General features: G+C 41.8%; 1 protein-coding gene across 2 annotated transcripts in view; it reads right to left on the bottom strand.

The window, feature by feature from the left end:
- Positions 1-6,797: 6,797 nt before the first annotated feature.
- Positions 6,798-16,926, bottom strand: part of bckdhb (branched chain keto acid dehydrogenase E1 subunit beta) — a 46,793-nt gene continuing 36,664 nt past the window's right edge. Inside the window, exons 9-11 of one of the 2 annotated variants that reach the window (XM_076096451.1) lie at positions 16,838-16,924; positions 8,822-8,976; positions 6,798-7,243 (exon numbers count right to left, since the gene is read on the bottom strand). In XM_076096451.1, coding sequence (XP_075952566.1) covers positions 8,836-8,976; positions 16,838-16,924 — 228 coding nt within the window. In that variant the 3' untranslated portion in view covers positions 6,798-7,243; positions 8,822-8,835. Of the gene's footprint in view, positions 7,244-8,821; positions 8,977-16,837; positions 16,925-16,926 lie in introns of those variants that run through there. The other variant, XM_076096452.1, reaches the window with a different exon arrangement.

The following is a 16,926-nucleotide window of genomic DNA, read 5'->3' as shown; positions in this document are numbered from 1 at the left end:
GTCTGCAAATCAACCGGATGTTATGAATAATGACCAACAAGTAGAGAGAGTATGATTCGGGGCGTATTACTGTGTGGATCGCTCTCACACCCTTTTTAATGGACTTAATGAACTGACAAGGTACACAGAGTCGGATACAAGCACTGCTTTTTCAACAGGTTTTGACTAATTAATTAAGGAAAAATACCCACATTGGTGTGCATAAGTGTTGATTTGTACAAATAGGCCTATACACAAGGATTTATACAGATTCATTATACAAACACTTTGACAGCTTTCACGATCAGCAGATGGATTTATGAGTAGTTTAGCCTTTGAAATCACTGGTTGGTTTTGCTTTCACACCACAAACAAACTGCACCAGAGTCCGCTTGGAAGCGGACCTTTTCAGGCAGATCGGTTCAGTTGTTTGGTTCGATCCACAGCTGTCACACCAACACAAACAAACGGGCCTGAGTTTGTTTCGACCGATCCTAACGGGTTAGATGTGAAAGCACCCATAGTCATTTATCTTCTTTTTTTAAAAACTTTTTTTACTAATCTATATTTCATGCCCTTTTCTCGACACCAACTCGTTCATAGTTCTCTAAGGAGTGCATTTAAAAGATGGGTAAAGTGAAAGTACTGGGCAGAGGAAATGAAACCAACTCTAACAAGCTTTGCTTGAAAAGCTGCTTTCAAGAAGCCAGCAGCCAGAGGCTTTGCATGTTTTCCTTTGTAGGTAGCCTCCAGTACACAGCAATCTGGCCACTCATCTATCTGCATTTTAATGATCTCTCCCAAAGAACCCAGCTCAAAAATAGAACAGAATCTGTTTCTCTTGCAACCGATGATGACATAATCTCACCAATAACTATGATGTTTCCTTCACCAAAAAAGCTTTTTGGGTCTACAAAAGTCAACTGCGAGCTTGAGCTTTACAAACATCATGTTCCCTTCACAGTCAGAACGTAGGACAGACGGTACACTTTTGAGTCGTATCAACTTTGACAGACAACGAGTTTCTCCCATCTGAGTTTCCCCCCTGAATTAGGAATAGACTCCCTGTTTGCAATGGAGGGTGAAAGAGTGCGAGCCTGACATGCAATGCTCCGTCAATTAGGGCTGGAAATGACTCCGTTGCCACACAAATTAGCACCATTTACGTCATACGAGACTAAACCACCCTCCGTGTTGAACAGGATGTGATTGGTACACAAACACCCCGCCAAGTCGGCGGACCCGGCAAAATGACCGCCGTTGGACTAAGAGTGTTTTTCTCTCCCCCCCCACCCTCTTGCCTTAGCAACCATTTGTCGGCCACAACAGTAAGAATCAATTTATTCTAAAAGAAACGTGATTCTGTTTAAGAAGGGATACGAATTCATAATACCCAGCTAATTTGTATGTGAGGGAAAGATCTAATGATCAGACATGCAGATGTAGCCTACATGTGTTTCGTGTTTTAGTGCTGTTGTGAGTGCTCCGTTCGGGCTTAAAGAGGCAGTAGACCACAGCTTGGAAACCCGAACAGTATATGCTGTGCAGTGAGCTCTTTCAATCTTTTGGCATCAGTGGACTAATGCATAACGCATACTTTATGTGTGTGTGTGTGTGTGTGAACTCGTGAAAGCACACTGCTTGCAGGTAAATGTTTGATGGGGTAATGAAGCTTTGGGTAAACGGAACAAAAGCAGCCGTGTGTTCTCCATCCGTCCCTTGTGATTCTAGTAGACAAACACCGGAGTCTGTGTTTTTAAAGGCAAATACACATCACATAACAGCAGTACTTTAAAGACATGTACATTCAATATATCATCTTTGGTGTTTCTGAGAGATTTTAAGTTTTGCCCTGAAGGTTAACCTTAACCTTGCAAAGCAGCTGGATTCTCTCGATATTAAAAGAGGACACGAAAATCCATCTGGTCAAGCTTTAAGCGGTGCGTTTGTGTCCAATCAGCATCCTGTAAAGAGCTACAGACAGTTTAGGTGTGTGTGATGCAACATGGAGAGACGCCTGTTTGTTTAAAAACAACAATGGCTGCTTCTCTGGTAAGCGTAGATGCTGCATTAGCATCAGTTATGTCAGAACTGGATTCTTCAGAACTTCATTGAAAGAAGAGCAAAGAACAGCAATGAAGGCTTTTCTCGATCTAAAAGTTGTTTTTGCTTTTCTCCCAACTTGCTTGGGAAGAGTTTTGATTGACAGATGGTTCATCCAATCCCCTGCCAGATATTCTTTTTGAAAGTGCCCGCCCTTTTCCAAACAGTTTCCAATGATGGCTTCTCAGATGGTTCTGTGTAAAACAAACATCTGGCGCATCGGGTTCAAGATTGCTAACACATCATCATTTTCTTTTCTACAAAACACAATGTGAAGAATAGACCACAGTACAGGGAACTGAACAAAAAGTCCAACAAAGACTGAGCATCATATCTACCCATCACAAGGAAGTATTAAAGCATGCATTCTGTTTCGCGTTAGTGTGTCCTAACTTTAAGTTCCACAAACCTGCAGATCGGAACCGGATTGTGAGGACTGAGACAGGGTGGCCACTGGCCACAAGACTCTGTGGGAGGGTTTTAGTTTGAGAAGCAGAGAAATGGCATATTTAGGGTGACAAGAAGGATAAGTTGTAGTCATTGTAAGGCTGCACCAGCAATTCCTAAAGCCATTACTACGTTTTTACTAAACTAGCTTTACTAACTGGTTTCAAATTAGCGATTTACTAAATGGAGTTAATTTAAAAACCTTGACTTAATGTGTAAATGAGTTGCTAGGAAGTGTATATTGGGGCTGTCCAATCAAAAGCAACCAACTTTGCAAACAGGATGACACTGGCATCACAAACTTTAGCATGACTGCCAAAAATGACAATTTATGGGTGAAAACGATGCATTAAACTCAACCGCTGTAGGATGTACGTTGTATGTACCTCACCATATATACTCGTGTGTTTCATTAAACTGGACTCTGCCTCGGGTCTTCTGTGTGCTCCGAGCTCGTCACTGCTGTGAGAATCAACTAGCAAGCCAGTAGATGACAACTTAAAAGACATGAAACCACAGAACAATCGTGATCTGTGCAACAGTTACACCTCTCAGTTAAACTAGTTTGTGTGGCACACCCTGTGTTAATTTAGCGGCGCATACATCTACTAATAAAACACGAGGACACAGTTGAACTCATGAAGAGCTTGTGCAGCTGGCTACTAAGGAAGAAAGGATATCTCTGCAAGGCTTTTGATTTGTAAATGACGGACACAGACAGCGCCTGAGATTAGATTTAGACAGCGCAATGTAAGAAAAAGGCAAATGAGCCTCAGTGATGCTGAACTAAAATGAACGAGCGTTCTTTTTACTGTCCACCACACGTCATTTGTTTTACCATCATCATCATTTTCCACTTTGACCACAGGACAAACTATCCCAGGCTGTACCTATTATAATCAACTATCAAAATAAAACATCGGATGGATGTTGAATAAATACAATCCGTGTAATGATGCTGTAAGACGTGCCCCGACAACCATTAAAATGCACAACAGGCCACATTACAGGCTAAGCGGTTCTATAATCTCTGGTTGTACGGTTCGACATGCACCAGAGCATCTTCATCCCCATGTTGCTTCGCGCCGTGACCTACCACCCCTGTTTCTTGCGTTTCATGTAAATATAGTGTGTAATGACACACTGTCAGAACACAGATGCTATTATGGCCATCCTACCAAGCAGAGGTCATCTTTGCCACCCCGCCCAAAAGAGGGGCCGCCTCACCACCGTGGTTTTAAGGCACTGCTTTCACCCAGACCAAAATGACAGACACGGTTTTATCTTTGCTTTTTGACCAGGGTTTGTGGAGGAGAGTGCTGAGAATCCGATCTGAAAGGTTACAAGGATTTAGCAGATACGTGCCGATTAGTGGTATTGTTTACATATTTGTTTTTGTTACATTGGGTTAACCATCTCATCTTTGCTCTCTTCCGTCTGTGACTGCTGATTCCAGTTGCTCCGAACTGCCCAAAAGTTATGATAGGTGTCACACTGGCAAAGGTGAGAGGGAGGCGGGAGTCCAACGTAAAAGAGATTACGAGCAACAGGGAGAGCATTTGGCGCCGAGGTACATTCCAGCTTTGAGCCATTTACAAATGTCTCCCTTTGAAAGTTCAGATTGTGATAGGCCGGCGTACGCCCAGCAGAAAAAGGTCTGGTCATTGTTAGCATGAAATTCAACAGCTCAGTTCTATCACAACCATTCCAGATGTATTTATTCTTTACAAGCCACAAATCAACATTCTTGCTGCCAACTGGTTGTATTTGGTTTGGATACCCAACAAAACATGAGTGATGCAGTTTTCTTCAACTGCACTCAAAGCCCTTCCCATCACATTCACAAATTGTTTACAGTGTGACATATTGAAAGCAGAGCAAGTCAAGCGCACTGCGGCACACTTCTTGATCTCTACACTGTAAAATATTTCCAAATAACACACAAGAAATAGCCAAAAGTACAAACGTTGTAATGTTTGTGATTTGATCAGAAGATGTTCCTGATGGTTATGTAACATGGGATGGGATCAAACCACGGGACTCTCTCTGGTGTCCAGATTGTCCTGGCAGGACGTCTGTACTGTACTCCACTGCTCTTCAAAAGCCCCGTTAAATCATTAGTCACACTTTGAAGTCGTTCTCACCTTTCTCCTAAACTCAACTGATGGGTCGAGTTCAGCCCTTGAGACGCAAATTAAAAGCAAAGGCCTTGAGGCACGAGGCCATCCGCTCTAGTCCGTCTCGTGGCTCCGCTGTAAACGTTTCATTAGCAGGCTGGTTATTCCATCCCCACAGGCTTACAACTGCTTGAGGAATAAATGACCAAAAGGCAGCAATACTGTATATACGACAACTAACATGCTTGGGCAAAAACAAATAAATGAATTGGGCAATACCACAATAAGGAATAAATAAGTAATTTAAGGTTTACATTTCACAGAACGTTTGCATTTTGTTGTATGCCGTCAGTATGTGGTTAAAAAGTGCAGGAGAACCCAGAAATATGACATAGCTGCAGTACTGTGTGGGTTGAGGTGCTGCGTCTCAACTAGGTGGGAAATGTCATTATATACAGTAGTTGTAAAAAAAAAAAGAAGGTCTTATGGTGTTTTGGTTAAGTCTGCCGATTGAATTGAATTGTTACCATGCACTGCCTTCAGCATCGCATTCTTCTCTCACATTTACGGAGTGTTTTAACGTTTTTCAGCTTATGTAGTTCACTTGCATCGACACCATCTCCAGCAGTAGCAGGCGGCTGTCTTCAATGAGTGTTCTCTACCCAGCGTGGCAGGCAGGCACGTAGACGACTAGCTAGCGAAGCTGGCGGAGCATTTACAAGCTGAAGAGCCCGACAGTTCTCTCAGGCACTGGCAGAGACTGAAAAAGAGTGACGGAGGGGCGAATATTGGACACACAAACTTTGCTTTGTGTCTGCCGGATGTGTGATAACGCACCAGTTTGCTAACTTCAGTCATGACAACCTTATAAAGTGATAATACTGTACAACAATGTTGTGTTTACAGCTTGTTTTGCTAACCCCAAAGCGGATACTGCTCTATGCAACCTTTTTGGGCTCTTTCAGCTCATTGTTTTGAGCCGCTCTTTAGCAACACCTTCAGGTGATGATGTTCATTTTGTACACAAAATAATAGTTTGGTTTAACTTTGTAGCGGGCATTCTTAACATGCCTGAAAACGTATTTGGCAGATTACAAATGAGTTTTACTGAACACTTCTCATGCTCCCCAGAAGAACTCTGACCTTCTATACCAGGCAGGTTACTAATGAATGGTTGATTATAATGGCTGTTAATGCTTTAAATAATCATGATCCAAAAAGGATGAACCCTACTGAGTTTTGGCATTTTGGACCACCCTTAGACCAGAACTTACACTTTGTACACAAGTCATTGTTAAATCTTACAGGTTCACCAAGTAGTCAGAGTCCTTTAGGATTCTGTGACCTGCTCTCTAAATCCGCCCCGAGGGTCAAACTTTAAATTTAAATTTCTAAGAATACCAGAACTCTTGTCAGTATGTAGCGACTCCATCTAACTCTGTCACCATGAGGTAAACTCTGTAGCCTCCCGAGGTCGGCATGTTTTACACGGGATCTCACTCGTGACACACTTGCGTTTCCGTTGCACACACACAAGCTGTCAGAATGGCAGCACGGTTGAGGACACAATCATTTCTCACCGTCTCCAAATGGAGTCACGGGCAGAATTTCAACTTTTGATGTTCTCATCGTCGTTAAGGTAATAGTTGAGCAATGACTCACGGTTTCTCAAACGTGCATTAGAAGGACACAGAGTTCCAACAACGGTCCAGATTGATTCCATATCAAACTTTTAGATGGTAAGAGATGGAACGAGACGTTTAACAAGGACAGACAATTTTCTCATGGAAGCACTGATATAATGGAAAAGTCTTCAAACTTTGCAGCAGAACAAAAGTTCGCACAGTGGCCATGATGTAACATCCTGTGCCTTTTCGGTAGTTACACAATTTTAAATCAAAGTGCTACTATAACTGAAAAAAAATGTTTCTGTTTTGCCTAAAAATATAAATATAAATGTTGTAAAATATATGTGGGCGTTATATAAAAATTGCCAAACTTCATCAGATGATTTATCAAATTTGTAGACTTTACGATTGTGGTATAGATTTCCCTCAGCCACAATGACCAGTGGCAACCCTGAAGTAACCGACAAAATGACACTTTCAAATCCCAACAAATCTAACGTAATGCAAATCAACACACCAAATGTTTTCACCAAATCTCATTACTTTATTTTCCATAAAAACCACAGATCAACTATATTAATACAACATGGTTCAGTCAAGGTCAAACTAAATAAAGATTAGAGCAAAGGTAACAGCAGAGAGGCAGTCAAACACAATAAATTCACTCAAATACGCTGACAGTTCTCCCCGAAGTATCCCACACTTATCTAAGAGGAAGTCAAATTATGTGCACATGATACCAAAGCAGTGTTTCACCATATATATCATTTTTTTCCAATGAAGTTCCCAAATGCAGAGGTGTTGTAACAGTCTTTTAGCTGGAAGACAATGAGGGACATGGAGCCCATCTGGATACTGCTTCCTGATTGGACGGTCAACAAAGTGTCCTTTCCTGGATGCGTTCCACTGATTTGATAAATGAAGAGGAAAAGGAGAGAGCGTGGAGTTCAGGGCTACCAGAAGTTGGCTCTGCAAGAGGAGAGAGGTTCAATAAGTTGAAGGGAATAACTTGAAGGGAATAACTTGAAGGGAATAACTTGGCGGTCCACAGTGTCAGGAAAAGCAGAGCTGGATGGAGATGCTGAGCAGCGAGGATGAGAGGTGACGTGTTGGATTCAATTAAATATTTGATTAACGGCTCCTTCCCCCTTATTAATCAACGCCAACATTTAAGTGGCTATAACTCAAGATGACTGGACAATTATTAAGGGATTACGAAAGAGACTGTCCTATCAAAGAATTATTCAACACTTCTGTAACCAATGAAAGGCTGTAACATATCTACGGTGCTAGAGAGCACCATGTGGCTACGCAAGTAAAGTAAACTCTTTGCACCACATTAAGTCTTGGGTGGTCTGATTACAGGTCAGCAGCTCTAAATATAGGTCTAAACACAGGTCTAAATACAGGTCTAAATACAGCCTAAACAGCTGCTTCAGTATCCTCAAGCTGCCAGTTGTGCTTATTAGAGACAGCCAGGTCTGTGCTGCTGTGCCACCAGGTATCCGAACAAAAACTTGGACTTACATTGGTGAGCTTTATTGGCGCTTCAAGGATTGTTCTCAGTCACTGTAAGAGTCAGACCGGGTCTGTTTCTGATAAACGGTCACAATGATTGATGTGCTTTTGAATGTTTTAGGGTTACAACCAACAATTTTCATCGATTCATCTGCTGATTCTTTTCTTTATCAATTCATCACTTAGAGTCAACAATTGTGAAAATGGACATTTTATTTTTCTAGCGCACCAGGTTGACATATTTAAACATTTTTTTTTTTACATTAATGGTAGTTCAAACATGTACTCTTAAGTGCAGAAACAATGTTGATCCTTTTGTTTTGTGCTGCCCTACTTATTTTCGTTCCTTTATCCTATAATTGTATTTGATTTCTCCATCTTGCAGAAATCCTTTAATGGTGTGCTTAAGTCCATTATGCTGGATTCTGGACAACATGTTGCATGACTCCCAGAAACTTCAATCATTTTTTTTTTTTTACATTATTCACTGCTGGTGGATAAACAAAGTCGCCCCATAAGCACCATGACTCATATTCGTAGAACAACATACATTTTGAAACACCAAACACAGTTTTCATCGTTGTTGTAGCCTGAACGCAAATTGCTGCTGTAATCTTTTTTTAGGTATACGATGAAGCCATCTGATCAGATTTAATGTGAGCTGGGAAATAAAATAAAATCCCACTTGGTTACGAGAGCTGCATTTCAGATGTAAAAGACACGATGAACAGGGCCCTGGAAACGTTTGATGTCTGGATAAGAATGAACTATATACGTCTAGCAGAGGATTACAGTAGACAGCTAAGTAAAAGAGTGTGTAGGAAAAGATATGAAGTGCAATTTAATTTTCTCTGCAATGATGGTTGTTACTGATGGCAGGTCATTATTCGTTTCCATATCTTCATAACTACATTACTGGAATATATAATGCAGATTATAGGGTTATGGTTGACAGGCCGTAATATACATTAAGTGTTGGAAAATTACATAATTCCTTCCTTCAAAAGGAGGCCGTCAGATCTTTCCTACCTGACAGGGGGGGTTCAGTAGTTGATCATCTTCTTAATTACATCAAAGCACTTCCACTTGTCTGGGATGTAGAAGGGTTCAAAGATGTGAGGGAAGGGGGTGTCGTAACCGCAGACCCTACTGATGGGAGCCTCCAGGTTCAGGAAGCACTGCTCCTGCAAGGAAAAAGAAAACACAGATGAGGACAAACGCTCTCATTATTTGGTTGAATGCTTGCATTGCTCAAACATAATTCATTCAGGCAGTTAAACATGTTCAGACTACAACAGCTCCGGTGCTTGATGCTTGGAAGAGGCTTCGTATAAGCAGCTGCATGTCACAAGTCTGCTTGGTTTGGTTTATGCTTTTCCATGCTTGGGCATATCCAACACTATCAATAGATCAAACAACTTGACAACATATTCTGGATTGCCATATCTGACTTATATGCTTCAAGTGAAAATGGTTCATTCAGACTCCTCAGAGCAGGCCAGTGCTCTTGGCCAGAGTGCAAAACAAGCCATGACTCGTGTCTCTATATTGGCTTTTGACCTCTCCCCATGGAGACAAAGCAGAAAGAAGTTGGCCAAAACACTCCAACTGGGACAAACCCCCTAATGAGTTAAATGAGCACACTTGGACGCAAGCACAGATTTGCAGCAACAGACCTGAAGTACCCTCTTCCAGAGGAAAGTGAACTGCAAACAACTCAAGCGACCAAAACAAAAGCGTACGAGGCGACTCCGAGGAAGTTACACAGCACCCTCTTTGTCAGCCCGTCTCTGACAGACACTGAACGGATTTTGACCCGTGTCTTGCGACACTGACAGCATCACACACACTCAGCCACCCATATAATCCCACATTACAAACCCACCAGAAATCTGCCGTTGGCATTTGGCAGCGCAGGACATGCATGTTTCACACTATGTTTTTCATGTCTTATACAACACCTGGCAGAATCCAGGGGAGTGTCAAACTTGATGAGGAGCTTCTTGTGCTTTGCTACTTTTAAAGTGTGTAAAAATCAAAACACATCAAGAGACAGAGACTGCAGCTCTGTGTGCCTGCGGAGTTGACATGGTACAGTGACAAAATCCAGAATGATCAAGAATGGAAAATCCAGGATGATCAAGAGTCGACAGCCATGCCAGCTGTTCTATGAGGCTGTAGCAAGCATGGATGCATAAAGACAATTGAACACAGGCGGGGCCCTTTTCTTGCCTATGAAAGTTGCTCAGTGGCGCACAAAGCAAAACAAAAGTTTGACTTCCAAGTATAACATTCAGATAAAATGACCTGAATCTTCCTGCAATCTTTCACATCTTCCAGACACAAAAATGATTGGACAAAATCAAAATGTTGACCTGATGGTGAAAAGTTAAGGGATCACCAAAATCCTCCTGAAGAGAACGTGAATGCGAGTACCAAATTCACATTCCATCCAATAATTGTTGATACAAATCACTCAAAACCGTAAAGGGACTTGGGGATCACCAAGGTATATAGGATTCATCATCTGAGAACCATGAATGTCTGTAACAAATGTTGTGACAATGCATTTAATACATGTTGAGATAATTAAGAATTTGGCCTTCTGCTGGAAAGTCAGGGAATTGAAAAATACATCAGTAATGTCTTCAAATAGATTATTTGACACACAAAAAGCTTGTGAACAGAGGCCATCCCAGTAGTCATCAGGTGCGTCTCTTTAGGTGCCAGTAAGAATGAAACTCCACAGACAGGGGGATCTCCACCTGACCTGCTGCTTGTACTGCTGTCTGCCTGGCAGCTGGACTCTCGCAGCCTTGGACTTGCTGGGTCTGCTATTTAACTATAATTAGCTTTAATGAACGCACACTGAATGCAGACAACTAGTTCAACAACGGTTTCCTCATTCCTCGTAGACTTCAGAACAACCTGAGACAGATTCTCTGCAACAGTAACTGACAACAAGCACTGTGCCATTGGTGACATGGAATGCAGTAAAATACCCGATGTATCGGACATCAAAACGCTTCATGAACTGGCATTATGAAGTGGACAAGGATTGACCTTGTGCCACGTTTATTGATGAAAGTGACAATAAGATGATCCTTGTCCACTGAGATTACAACTTCAAATATATATTGTCTGTCTACAGACAACAAGTCAGACAGTACCAGGGAGTTTGCTCTTTTGTCTGGATCACATCTGTAATCTCCTCTAAATACATTCACTGGAAGTGGGAGAAAAGTACAGGAGTCCGACTGCCTGCCACCACAGCTGGACAGAGAACGGCCACACAACTCAGATTTCATTCAAATCGGTGTTTATGTTTTGGGAAGTGCATCATTATATGTAATATACTTAAATGTCAGAATGAAGATATATGTCAACCTGGCAGTGCCAAAACGCTCGTTTAAAATACTTTGCAGCGGGGACTTAGGAGTTGCTGTGGCAATATTGTGTCTCTTGTCACACAAAAATCTTGAGTTTGTCAGAAACACCCACAGATTTGGGGTTGCAGTCAGATGGGTGAGAAAGTGCAAATATCACTTGCTGTATCAGCTAAAAAAAGTCAATGCCAGGCATCCAAACCAGCCTGATTTCAACTGAGAACCAAGCCGAGACTCGCTTTGATTCTACATTCTTCTAAAGCTCTATAATTTATACTAAATTGTGAACTGCTATCGTAGGTGTGATGGTCCCAGGGCCTCCAACAGGGCTTGCGTGAGTTGTGTTGTTTGTCTTTTAGTTAAAGTAGTTCAACCTTATATAAAACTCAAAACTTAAATAAAACTCCTACCTTTAAGTTTATCTTTTGCGTGGGCTTCCCTTACCGGCCTTAATGACTCGCATGACCTACACTTGCAGTGGTCTTAGAGCCGGACCCTGAGAAAGTCGACAAGTTATTCCATCCCATTTTTTCCCCACTTGTCTTCATTAGTGACCAGCTTTTATTCATTCGCGCTGGCTATCATTTGAATACTGGCTTTAACACACAGCGTAGCCGTGCCGTATCACCACTCTGCTGTTTCGAGTTTCTCCATTGTATAATCTAATACTCGTACTTTTAACTATTTCACAGAAAACAATGGAGGCATCTTACTAAAATGCACAATCAAATATATTAATAGTGAGACTAATGTCAATGAAATATAATTACATTACATAGATGCATCGCTTCGTATGAGGGCCATTTAACTCCAGCGCAGGAATGAAAGAAACCTGAGAGGTGATTAATAAATACAATGAATAGCTATTGCTGAAAACATGCTAACAATAAATCGTATCAAAAAAGGGGTTTGATAGTATTACATTCTTTAGGAATATAACAAAGTTCTATTTCCTCCTTTGTAGACTTCAGAACAACCTCAGAGTGATTCTCTCCAACAGCCACTAAAAATAAAAGCCTAATGTTTGCATTTTCAACATTTTCCAATCGCTGTCATGTGCTGACAGATGTCCATGGCCTTGGGGTCTATGAAGCACAGTAAAAGTCAGTTGTGTATTAAAAGTACATGCGAGTAGAGAGTTCAGAAAGTTTCTTTGAGACATGATGTAGCGTCACTCTTCAATCAGCCTCACATTTTCAAACATGTTCTGTGTTTCTGCTCACATAGCCTCCGGCAGGCAACACCATGACTGTGTCATATGGTTCTTTGGGTCATGATCTTCAGAAGTGGATAATAAATTAATTTTAAAAAAGGACGGATTCCATACCCATGAGCTCACTAAAACGGTTCAGCCTTGTTCTAAAGATCATTTAAACATCATTAATACATGCCATAACTGGGCCCGAGCTAAGTCGAGGTAACAACAGGTGATTTCGGGGGCCAAGTTCAGTGTGGAAACACACACACACACACACACACAAGAATGTTTAGGTTGAACAGGAGTGTGCTTGAACAGGCCTGGAGCAAATCTGGATGTCATCTTCTTCGAATTACTGACAGGCAGATAGATGGAATTACACATTACAGGGTTCGTCTTTGCAGGTCTAGATCAACACACAATCAACGCGTTTTCTATCATTTTGCTTCTATGCAGACTTGACTGAAAAGTCCCCCCTTTTTTTTGATGAGTTATGGGTCTTTTAATGTTTATTCATTGTATCTAATAAACATTATTGTTTGTTTATTAACTGGCCCTTGGGTATTTTTCCAGGGTATCCATGAAATGGTGGACATTTCTGATGGACACTGAAGAGGTAAAAAACAACAACATTTCCCTACCCCTGACCCAAACACGTTCTCCCTTCACTTCTCATACATTCAATTATCTTCTCTCGTGTATGAATGACTCCTATCGGGCTGCTATTGCAGGTCGATTTTTAGTCTGGTTTCAAATTCACATGCACTATATCAGAAGTTTACAAAACACCTTGCAGTTAGATAAAGGTCAGAAATGGCTAATGAGTGAACCAGGCTTTAGGTTCACATGAAGGCACAGACTGTCGAGCCTGAGTCGAGTCCGTAGTCATTGAACCACGTCCCAGAAAAGTACCACAACTCAGCGGGGCTGTGCTGGGTTGGATGTTGGACTCTGTTTTAAATTGCATACAAATAAGGAAAAGCACTATCAGTGGAATTGGAACCAGCCAATCCAAGGGCTTCACAGAAATCTGTGGGTGACAATGCTATATGATTACATGCAATGTAAAATATGATTAGAGAATAAAGTGTCGTTTTACTTTAGCTGCCAGACTACCATCTTCAGTATACTGTATCTACACTTGGTATGTCATTTGCACTTTTTAAAAGAATTATTCAAAGCAGCTAAACGTTCTTGTAACAGTTGCAGTTAAACAGCATTTAATTATTACTTTGACAACCAATGAAATTCTTTTTTAACTTAAATCCAAATGATCAGCCAAAGTGTGTCCTCCTTTGGAATCTGAATATTCTGTACTAGAGTGGAGTCTGTGGTAGTTTGGAGTTGAGAGGAGGAGGGTGATTCACCATTTCTCTCTGTGCATCCCTGAGGTCCATGAAAGCATTGTCTTTCTCCACATCTCATCCCTTCTCCGTCAGGACATCTGCCAAACACTCGGGACCGGGCCAGCCAATGACACATTATTATATCACTAGGGCTGAAGCCAAAGCTCGACAAAGGAAACCTGCCAAGCCCAACTAAACTCCCCTCTGTTCTTCATAGAAGAAAAAGAAACAAGCATAAATGGATCTTTAAGGAAGGACCTGAGGTGGTTAGCGAGGAGGTAAAGCCACTCTCTCACAAATGAATAGACTGAAGCGCTCTCAGACAACAGTGCCTAGACTATACAGGTTTACTGACAACAAGTTTCTCTTTTTGGACCTTGATTTGAGCCTGGGTGGGGTAGAAAACAAGGAGGCGTGGTACAAGTTAGAGCCTTCAACAACCACACTGCTGAATTAGTCTCAGACTCTTCCTGCTCAAAGCTACATATTTACTCGCTTCCCAGTGGGATTGCAACACAAAATTAAAACTGCCATTTTGTATTATGCTACAGAGTAATCACATTCATACAAGACATTTCTGCTGCATGGTGTCCAGACGGCGAGTTAGCCAAGCTAGCTCATTAAACCAAGCACGTAACCTCAAGCTGCATCGACAAATGAGAAGGCTGCGTTACAGCAGTCGCTCCCAAAGTGCATTTTACGGCATGTCGATAGTGCGGCAAGATTATTTGATGTGTGAAACATTTACATAAACTATGTTTTATGTTGCGCTTTCATACCTATTGAAACAGAATAAAGATCGCCATATTGAAAACTGCGTTTAATATACAGTTTTGCCGCAGCTATTGACATGACAACTCTGCCTGTTGTCGTAGTAATGCAACACACTTCCTGGCTTATTCAGGGGCTCAGCAGTCAGACTCGGCCCTCCACACAGTCTGAACAGACTGCATCCGAGTTGACCTACAAAACTAAAAATGAGTAGCACACAGCTAACGGCTTTACGGACAGTCTTTGGCTGCTTATGGAAGATGGATATCCATCACTGTCTGATGGCACATACACTGTGGTATGGTGGTGTTGTGTATGAAAGAGGGGCATAATGTCTGTACTGTTTTCAGAATCGATAGACGGACAGTCTCAACAAAGCCAGGTCTCTTATTGCTCTTTTATTTTTGTTTTAATAAATAGGAATCTCTTTGAAGTCCTCATCTCTCTTTAGACAATAATCGCAAAGTACAATAGAAGTAAATAATGACCGCAAGTTTGAGGGATGTTTGTCGTCGTGACTCACTCTCCTCCTTCTCCCCCTCCCCCTCTCTCTTTGTGTGTGTGGTCTTTCTGCACATTGTGGTGTCTGCAGTCGGCTTGGTTCGACAGTGGTAACAATAGATTCCAATGGTGACCCAGTTTCATGGTGAGGGAAAACAAAACTATTGTCCGCTTAACATCAGTAGTTTTGCCAAACTTCTGTTTGAGTCAGTCACTCGTTACCCTTTGATGCAGGATACATACAAGACGGCTTTTGTGTTGCACTGTCAACTTCAGTTGAGAACGAGGCTCTGACATTAATCAGACATGTTCATCTGTACAGTATTGGCACAACGCAAAGCCTGATATCGACTAAAAGGGAACACAGACTGGTTATTAATAAGAAATGCTGTAGTCCTATGTGCTGGTAACTGGCTGTAACTTAAAAACCCTTAATGGCATTAAACATCACTTAATAGGAATGGCCTATTGGGCATTATAGGCTACTGTGGGCCATCATACCTTATATTTGCGAGAAAGCCAAAACAAGCATATTCCTTTGTCTTTGAAGAAGTGATAACTGTAATATAATGTAGGGTTTAATAGTGTGACCGAGGCCTGTAGGTCAAGCTGCATCCTTTTGAAACACAACTATGAACACGTCTAGGTTTTTCTTTCCAGAGAGGATATCCAAATCTCCTGAGGCCATGTGAAAACTGCAGATCAAGGGAATCAGTGAACTCACCAACAACTTACATCACCCGTACACAATGTGAAAACATGGAAATTAGGGGGATGAGTCATCGGACATTCAAGACCTCACTGAGAGGGGAGAGAGCGCAACATCTGACTGGCAGTAAAAGTGGAGAGGATCGAGTGATTTCACTCCTTCAACTCATGAACATTAACAAGGACACTGCTCCACGGAACACATTGCGTGTCATGCGTACAATTAGTCCGATGACTAAACGGGTATGAAGGGGAGCGCTGGAGAGACGTACCCACTGCTGAGAGCCTCACGGACAGAATTAAGACGATGGGAAGTGGAAGACTTTTCATTTAGTCATGCATCAGATTTAGCTCACAATTTGTCATCGGCTGTCTCTGGCATGTGTTGGTTACCGTGTCCAGGCCTGTTGCACTGCCAGCAAGAAGCAATATTTCGTAAACCTTATATGGATAGCTAGACCCACTGTATCAACAGTCTCCTATGAGTAGTATAAACTCACAAAAGATCCTCTGTGCAGCTAAATAGACAACTCATATACTCCTCTAGTATACAGTCATCTTTTGAATCATTAGCTGTTTTCTGCTCAGCTTATTGTTGATGGCTCCGGACCAGCAGGTAGCAAAATGCCTATATTACTTCAGGGCAGGAGTTTATACGACACATGAAACATCCCAGTTACCTACTGGTACAGCCTCTTCGCAATGGACATCAAAGGTATAATAAAAGGGGAGTAACACTGCACCTACAAATACGTGTATTACGTCCATGTGTTCAGATTGGACTGAGTTACAGCTCAAACAAGGAGTATGATTCTTTTTTTTTTTTTTAATACTGGCATTCACCGGTCCTTTTCAACTCACTCAGAATCTTTGACTCACATCTCTACCTCGGTGCCTCCCTTCAACTCTCCTGCGGCCCTCCCCAGGGAGACGCACTTCACCGTTTTCAAACCCACAGCTTAGGGGCACTCAGTGAAAGGCTATTTCAGCTTTATTACAAAGTGGGACTTTCATTGCCAAAACCATTGCAACCTATTAAGACCAATAGCTTTGAACCTCCTACCCATGGGAGCTACAGTTCCCAATAAACCCTCGTGAGACACTGTGTTCTGAGACACAGACGGCACACACTTACCTGTACTGAAGAGCTAATTTCAGCAGCAAAGCCTCCGGTTATTGGCGCTTCGTGGCTGATCAGCAAACGTCCGGTTTTCACCACTGACT

This window comes from Anarhichas minor, unplaced genomic scaffold (assembly GCF_050575085.1).
Source record: "Anarhichas minor isolate MPS153535 unplaced genomic scaffold, ASM5057508v1 ptg000022l, whole genome shotgun sequence".
In the NCBI taxonomy this organism is placed as follows: Eukaryota; Metazoa; Chordata; class Actinopteri; order Perciformes; family Anarhichadidae; genus Anarhichas; species Anarhichas minor.
The sequence above is the reverse complement of the archived record's forward strand: the minus strand, read 5'-3'. Positions and strand labels throughout refer to the sequence as shown.